The sequence below is a fragment of the Anguilla anguilla genome, chromosome 2, assembly GCF_013347855.1.
Source record: "Anguilla anguilla isolate fAngAng1 chromosome 2, fAngAng1.pri, whole genome shotgun sequence".
NCBI lineage: Eukaryota > Metazoa > Chordata > Actinopteri > Anguilliformes > Anguillidae > Anguilla > Anguilla anguilla.
Window position 1 is genome coordinate 63,918,070 of NC_049202.1, and position 9,123 is coordinate 63,927,192.

A 9,123-nucleotide genomic window follows, 5' to 3' on the forward strand; every position below is an offset into this window, starting at 1 on the left:
TTTTAACATGTCTTGTAGTCCTCCTACCCTCGTATTGTACAATAGAATTTACACGTAGGGTCTCGGTACCGGAGGGGGGGAGGCGCAGTGTCTGCAGGTTTTCGTTGTTTTCCTTTCAATCTGCAGACAATGTTGGCATTGTAAAGGCGGTGTGTGCGCTCATTAGCTAATCTAAAATTACATAGTAAAGTGGGCACGCGCAGGCGACACTACAGCCCCTCCCGTCCTAAACTATCGGTTGGAACGGTCTGCATTTAACCACGCCGCCATGTAATGAGTTCACTGTACACCCGTATGTCTGACTGAATCATTTGTTTCGCTCTCCTCGTCGATTTCCTTCAGGTTAAAGGCAGGATATACCTAAGTAAGTGTGTTTTAACAATCCCATCAATCGTTTGCTTCTTTTTAACAGTCTGAATTGCATTATCATATGACAAATATATGCCAGCACATGACATGACTTTTATTTTATTTTTGTAGTGAAAGAAAACAAACTTCACAACCAAACAACAAAACTCTTTGAGTTCTTTTGCGGGACTATTTCAGAATTGAGCAAAATGGTACATTTTAGAGGGGAAGCCTTTATCCATTATGTGAATTACTTGAATTATGTCTTCGCTTTTTTTATTTTAGCTGAAAGAACTGGAGGAGCAGACAAAGCAATCCCAAAGCATAGTGTCCTTAACGAAATGAGAAATCAGGGAGCTAAAGGTAAAGTGCAGGTAATTTGCCCTTAGCCCATCCAGTCACCAGTTTCAGTGACGCCCAACACATTTTTCAGAGTTACGTACAGAAGCGATGTTTGAACTGAATCGATAGCAGAATTTTCCGGGTGTTTAGCACGCAACAATTAACGTTCCCTCCCATCTTACAGGAAACGCTGAACCAGCTGCAGGAAGAATCCAAGCAACTGAGGAAGGAGAAGGCAAGGCTTAAAAAGAGACGGAAAAGAGCGAACAAAGGCTGAGTGCCATAAAAAAAGAAAGAATGGGAAAAACATGAATGGAGAAAAAAAAAACAATTTGCAAACGTGACGCAGTGCAGGTGATAAAAGGCATAGGACAGTGTAAGACGTGAGGGCTATTCATAGGCATTGCGTTCACCTAAAATGGACTCCAAATGGGATTCTGACAATGACATAATGTAAGCTTGACTGATAAAATGCGAGCTCAAGTCCAGATATGGCCAGCAACATGAAGCATATACCTCATGTACCCTAATGCCATAATGCGCTAAATAGTTTGATTGACATTTTTAGGATTTCACTCAGAAATTTCACTCTTGCACTTTTGAGTCTCTGACATTTCTCATACAAGGGAGATTTGTATACAAGTACAGCTGGGTTCCAGCTATAGCTATAAGTTAACTATAACTTGAAAAGTCGCCATGGCATTGAAAGTTCACTCTGTCCATGGGAAGTACAGCAGGGTGCTAACTATAGCTGGACTTGAAAAGACATGGCGTTGAAAGGAAGACATGAAACTGCCAGTGACAGTCAGTTTTTCACTAAGCACGTGAACTTTACGACAACCACTAGAGGGAGATGTGCAGCCATCTACAGCATCAGCTGAATTTTGTCGTTTTGCAAATTAAGTTCTCAGCAAAAGATAAAAAGGAAAATAAAAAATAAAAACAAGGAAGTATTATCCCCCATATATGATTTCCTTCTTGAAGTGGATTTTCATCAAGCATTTTAGATTTTACGGCCCCAATGTTGAAATCCCAGTGATAACTGCAGGCCCGTTTCATGGTGCTGACAGACCAATCAGAGCAATCCGTCACAATATATTTCTCTCTCTCCTTTCAAACCACACAGAAAGCCTACTTGTGAAGTCTTTTATGTTCTGAATATATTACACAAAACATTTTTAAAACCATCAATGAAAGATAAGTACACCAAACAGTGTGTTTAAATAAAGCTTCTGAATGGCACAAGCATGAGCTCTTAATGGTATATTACAGATATCCATACAGAGCTCAGACAGTGACAAACACTTTGATGAAACACTGTTACCACCCTCACATAGGCTTGGAGATCCCACTCTTCCAGAACGTTCTGTTTAATAATTACACTGTCCATAGCTTTGCAATTTTAGTACAGCCATACTGTGAAAGTAGATCACGTGCAAAATTAAATCGAGTTCCAGTTCCTTCCCACCAGTCACTGTACAGTGCAGCCCTGTGTCCTCTGGGCTGACTCAGCACCCTGGTTCAGTCAGAGTCACTGTAGTCTGCAACCAGAGACCTCACAATGCTCGAGTGCTTCTCACTGTCCTCCTCTATCCCAGAAGTCCCTGCGGCTCCAGAGCATTCACCCCCTTCCAAAGTGTCCGACGCGGAGGCGTCCGAACCTGGTCGTGCCTCGCTCTCAGCCGCCTCCTCCGCTTCCTGTTTGGGCTGCGCGACGGTGAAATGGGTCCCCCCGGGGTCAGAGTGCCTGCGGGCCGCCGTGGCAGAGGCCTGCGGCGCGCCGTTATCGGCCTTCTTGCGGATGAGGCTGAGGGCGGCGGCGGCGGGGGGGACCGGCGCTCGCAAGGGGGTCCCCTTCCCCGCCAGGGCCAGCTTTTGGAGGAGGCTGCCGGCCGCGCCCTTCTGCGAGCCCCCGGCGGGGCGGAACCACGAGCGGAAGGAGATCTCCTTGCGCTTGCTCTGCTGCCGGTCGTCGTACGCTGATGAGGAACGCCAAGAGCCCCGAAACAAAGACGGCGAGAGCAGAGACGCGTGAGGAAGGGCACAACCATAACACGGAGAACACAAGCAGTACTGCAGGCTCTATTAAACGTGTGTGCGCGTGTGTGCGTGTATATGCGTGCATGTGTGTAGGGTTTGTGCGTGTAAGTGTGTGCATGCGTGTGTGTGTATGTGTGTGTGTGTGTGTGCACAGGCTGTTAAACTCACAGTCAGGACTCTGGAAGGTCAGCAGAGCTGCTAGTCTCTTGTCCTCCTCTCTCTCTGGCAGCAGTGGGATGGACAGACCTGTTCTCTTCCGCACCACCTTGTCCTTCTCCTCCTCCTCTGCCATCACCTTTTTCTCAACCTGTCAAACAGGTCAGTCACACACACATACACACACACAGTTTAGGCACACACTCCACACACCCCTTTACACGCTAACGATTCCCGCTGCGGTCAGCGTGCACAAACTCACTCTGAACTTCCTGCGGAGGGCACTGTTGAGCTGGAAGTCGTCCTTCCAGGTGGACTGCATCTCCTGCAGCTCGGAGAGGGAGGGCAGGGCGGCCTGTAGCTTCTCCTTGTCCCGCCCCCCGTGGTCCAGCTTGTACATGGCGTCAGTCTCCAGCTTCTCCTTCTCACTGTGCTCTGACAGACAGACAGATGGACAGACCTTAGTCACACACAGTCAGAGTGACTGACTGCATTCCGAAGACAGACAGAGTGATAGACGCCAGTCACCAGACCGATATGGAAAAGAAGCCATGTTGGGAGAAAGACAGAGACAAACACAGTGAGACACACACACAGTAAGACAGAGACAAACACAGTGAGACACACACACAAAGACAGAGACAAACACAGTGAGACACACACACACACACAGTAAGACAGAGACACACAGTGAGACACACACACACACACACACACAGTAAGACAGAGACAAACACAGTGAGACACACACACACAGTAAGACAGAGACAAACACAGTGAGACACACACACAGTAAGACAGAGACAAACACAGTGAGACACACACACACAGAAAGACAGAGACAAACACAGTGAGACACACACACAGTAAGACAGACACACACAGTGAGACACACACACACAGTAAGACAGAGACACACACACACTCAGTGAGACACACACACACACTCAGTGAGACACACATACAGTGAAAGACAGAGACACAGTGAGACATAACCACAGTGAGACACACAGACAGTGAGACAGACACACATAGTGAGAGACACACACACAGTGGGACTGACACACACACAGAGGAATACACACACACAGACAGACACACAGTGAGAGACACACACTCTCAGTGAGACACACACACACACACAGTGAGAGACACACACACAGTGGGACACACACACACACACACACACACACATTGAGATTAGCACCTGTAGTGAGGATCTGCTCGTTGTCCGCCATGTCCCAGCGTTCCTCCTTGCGTTGTGCGCCGCTGACAATGACATAATCGCAGGTGGCCGGGTCGGTCTGCATCTCGATGTAGTTCACACACAGGTGACACTTCATCCTGAACCTGAGGAGAGGCCAGGAGTCCTTCACAAAGCCCACACAGAAACTCTCTCTAACAGCTCACACACTCAACACAGACGCTGCATATGAGAATGAGCTCAGATACCAGATAAAGATCAAGCGGCTATTACAGAGTACCCACATCCCCCCTTACCTGTATATAGGTGTAGTGTAGTAATTCCCCACTTTCTTCTTTTCAGCATTATATCGTACTCCTGTGAAACACACAACAAAAATGATTTTCAAAATGCAACGGCCCATTCACAAAGGAACTTTTTAAACAGCTTGTCTGTGATAACTGCACCTCCACAATTAACAAAATTACAACATACAATGTTCTAAATAACATCAAAAAACATAAGAATTTGAATCACTCTGTACTGGCTTTGATATAGCTCAAATACAATACACTTAATGAGATAGCTGGATGGCCAATCAGCAAAAGTCTCAGTCATAAAATTAGACAATCCAATGCTGCCCTCTAGTGGAACATTGGAATGTTGGCAAGTTATAAAATTGATGTGTCAACAGGCCACTCTTATTAACACTAAATGCAAAATGTACTACTGTACAAATGAATAAAGCATTTCAGAGCTAAAACATACAACAGCCAACTGAAAGAGAAACCAATATGCTGACAGAGACAAACACAAACGCGCACACACAAAAATACACAAACATGCAAACGCACAAATACACACAAACAAATGCACTCCCAACCTTGCTCTCGCGTGCACATGTGCACACACACACACACACACACACACACACACACACACACACACAAACAGAAGCGTGAGGACCATACCCATGCCAATGTGGTTCTTACAGCCATCGCACCAGATATTGTAGGGCATCTCAAACCTGGAAACAGAGAAAGCCCTCCAGTCAAGTACTCTCAGGCACAGCCAGTGAGGTTATTTTACATAATAACCTTTAGTTTACATTAGACACGTTGAGTTGGCTCATTTAGAGTCATCACCTACAGGTCCCCATGATGGATGGACAGATCCATCATGGGGCTAGCCAGCTAGCAATGCAACATCAGTCAGAACGCAACCATAAGCAAACAATAGTTAGCTAGGTAGACTTGTAGAATGTTCATTTCTGATTCTGATGGCTATAACTGAAGATGGAATAACCTACCAAAGTTAAATATTTTTTTGCCAATCAATTTCTGCATTTTTAAAATATGACAAAAAGGTAAATGTTTATTCAATGTGCAAATTTTATTACTGTGAAACCTTCAAAAATCAAGCTTAGCATGCTTTCATGGTCAAAATTTTAACCCAGACCCCCACACCCCCCAACAAACCTCCACTTCACAAGCCACAAGGAGAGAAACACTTTATACTTGTAGAGCAGAGCACTGTATTTTGAAATTGTAGAGGGTGCACTCTAACCGTATGATGAGAATGCATTGTAACATTTCCGTTCTAACTGTATGATGAGGATGCATTGTAGAGTGTGTGGTCTAAATGTATGATGAGGATGCATTGTAGAGTGTGTGGTCTAACTGTATGATAAGGATGCATTGTAGAGTGTGTGGTCTAACTGTATGATGAGGATGCATTGTAGAGTGTGTGGTCTAACTGTATGATAAGAATGCATTGTAGAGTGTGTGGTCCAACTGTATGATAAGGATGCATTGTAGAGTGTGTGGTCCAACTGTATGATAAGGATGCATTGTAGAGTGTGTGGTCCAACTGTATGATGAGGATGCATTGTAGAGTGTGTGGTCCAACTGTATGATGAGGATGCATTGTAGAGTGTGTGGTCCAACTGTATGATGAGGATGCATTGTAGAGTGTGTGGTCCAACTGTATGATGAGGATGCATTGTAGAGTGTGTGGTCCAACTGTATGATGAGGATGCATTGTAGAGTGTGTGGTCTAACTGTATGATGAGGATGCATTGTAGAGCCTACAATAGAGTGCCGTCTAACCGTATGATGCGGATGCATTGTAAAGTGTGCAGTCTAACCGTACGATGAGGATGCATTGTAAAGTGTGCAGTCTAACCGTACGATGAGGATGCATTGTAAAGTGTGCAGTCTAACCGTACGATGAGGATGCATTGTAAAGTGTGCAGTCTAACCGTATGATAAGGATGCCCTGGGAGAGTTTCCTGGCTCTCTCACGCAGTGGGTGACTGTTCCTGTAGCCATTGAGAGACCCATGCTGCAGAAAAGAAAGAGACAGTCAGACAAGCTGAAGTTCCACCATGTTATCCTGCACAGACAGTAAATAAAGCCTGCTGGGCAGGCACAAGCGATGACAAATACAGACACGAGCTTCCATCAACACGATGGGCAGTCTACCCTTCCATCTCCTCCTCCTTTAGTCATTCATTCATTCTCATTGCTTTGTTAGCACCCACTGAATCACTCCATCTCACATATTCGCTCATTTGGTGCCCCTCTCCGTGTCACACTTACCTTGGCTGGATCGAAGTCTGGAGGGTAGTACTTGTTAACTCCTTTCCTCTCACCCTGTAAGGATAGTAAGTTAGCAGGGAAGGTAATATCAGGAATTATTGTACAGAGTAATAAGAACATCAACAGGTGAGGCAAATCAGCACAAGGAACATGGGAGCTGAAAAAATAATACATTTGCTTGTTTTCCACACCTCACTTTTCAAATGACAGTTTCTTCAACATTTTTAATGTGTGCAATTTCTAGGCACAGAGATACAGAGGCTACTTCAAAGACTTAACTGTTTTTATTATTTGTGATCCAAACATGCCAATTTACAGAGGTGTCATTGTTGGCATAACCACACAATTCCATTTGCTGCTTAATCAGTTCCTACGATGTAATATAGACGAGTAACATTACTTCATTTCACTGATAACTAACAAGAGCAATAACGAAAGCACTGCTGACACTGACCATCTTGGCGGTTGAGGATCCTCACTCAGTCTGTCAGCGAGTTGACCGTTCACACCTATCGGCGACAAGAGATCGGAAATGGAAACACAGCACATGCAACTCACGATGCACAGTAAGTTATTCCAATGCATAGCCATCAATGCACAACGAAGGTGGGACTAATTTCATTTACAAACGAGCTGGCTATGTAATAACGCACATGTCAACTTTCATACTGCTGAAATGACGAATTACAAAACACGAAAAACAAAAAACTTTATCAAGGAGAGCAACGATAACATGAATTATCATTGGCGAATGGTAATCAAGGTCAATAGTGAAACTGACAACTTAGCAATCGCTTCCCAAGTAAAAACAAGCATGCCTAGCATAGTTTCGAGGCTAGGTAGAAAAATTCGACTATTCTTAAAACTTAACTTTAGGTAGTTAGTTGTACATGCACTTAAAATGTATTATTACATAAAAGCCAAGCATTTCCTAGCCCTCTAGAAAGCGTATTTATCAAATGTGGTTAGCTCGGGGACCGAGGTGAAAATATAGCCAAGTGTTTTCATGCCATTTGAAGCTAACAAGCTCCATAGCTTGCTAGCTAACATGTTTACACCGTAATTCGATTATCTGCGTCATAAAACTGTACTGCGTCAAAAAAAACACCTTTTTAAAAATCGGAAACCCAAAAAGCAACACTTACTATTTAAAAAGTTCCACGTATTTCCAGTTCCAGAAAGGAAACGTTTTCGGCCTCTTGTTTATTGATGAACAACGCCACTTCCGTTTGAGTACCACGTCAAGCGGAAGTCATCATAGATATGTAAGTTACTAGACGTCTGCCTTAGGCGAATGTTGGCAAAGTAGTCTATACGACTAAAACTATCTGGACACCCCTTGGCCTTGTTCTGTTTTTCATGATTTGGGCTAGTTCTGCTGAAGGCAATATGCAACAGAATACAATCGTATTCTATACGATTCTGTGCTTCCCCCACTGATCTGTATACTATGTACTTACACAGTTCTTTGGTTTTTCCAGTGGTTTGGGGAAGACCTTTTCCTGTTCCAGCATGACAATGCCCCCGGGCACACAGTGAGGTCCATATAGAAATGTTTTTTTCAAGTACCGTGTGGAAGAACTGGCCTGCACAGAGCCCTGACCTCAGGTACATCCAACATCATTGTGATCAGTTGTAAACCTAGCTGTGAGCCAGGCCTATTTGCCCCGTAGCCTTGCATAAAATGTAACATTTTTCCCCTGTGGGAATAAGTATCACATCTTTCAGTTTTAGAATAAGTGGCATTTAATTTAATTTAATTTTTTGTGCCATATTTACAGTAACTGAAAATAGTTCTGAAGAGAATGTATCTGTCTCAGTAAATGTTTTCACATACCAAACCAATTTGATTTAAACGTTTTAAAAGATAGTATGTATGATAGTATGAGGAATTTGGAATATTAACCTTACGGTGACCTCCAAGCTCTCTGTGATGATATCATAGGTCAGGGTGTGTGGTAAAGATTATAGACCTGAGATATGAGACGATGAGTTCATCCACAGGAACAAAGCAGATTTTAAATGACATGTGAATAATGATTTATGCATGTAACCCGATATTGTGTAACTCGGTTTGCTAAGATCATAGAACAAAATGTAAATCTCTCATTTATTATATCGCTCCAACACTATGAAAGCAACCTATAGACACATCACATTGAGGAAATGTATATATACCATACATACACACACTACTGGGAATGATTAGGTACAGTTGATAAATGTCTGGAAACATTCAGATTCGTTTAAAAAATGGCAATTATATAAAGTGAGAGAATTTTAGTTTGGATGACTTGGTTTCGTGAAACGCTTTTACATACATAGAATTGCAAAAGTGCAAAACTGTCAAGAAAACCTGCTGCTCTTGTGATGTGCAGTAGTGCAGTTCTTCTCTGTCTTTCTGAATCTGACTGACTAGACCTGCACTCTAGCCGGACATAAACAGTGCCCAGC

General features: G+C 43.6%; 1 protein-coding gene across 1 annotated transcript; it reads right to left on the bottom strand.

Annotated features, from left to right (window-relative positions):
* Positions 1-442: 442 nt before the first annotated feature.
* ccdc130 (coiled-coil domain containing 130) lies at positions 443-7,910 on the bottom strand. The gene is made up of 10 exons (XM_035404332.1): positions 7,815-7,910; positions 7,124-7,178; positions 6,670-6,723; positions 6,330-6,412; positions 5,041-5,096; positions 4,387-4,447; positions 4,094-4,236; positions 3,149-3,321; positions 2,899-3,037; positions 443-2,669 (listed from the first exon to the last, which is right to left on the bottom strand). Exons 2-10 carry the CDS (start codon positions 7,124-7,126, stop codon positions 2,212-2,214), a joined length of 1,170 nt encoding a protein of 389 aa, XP_035260223.1. The 5' UTR covers positions 7,127-7,178; positions 7,815-7,910; the 3' UTR covers positions 443-2,211.
* Positions 7,911-9,123: the final 1,213 nt, after the last annotated feature.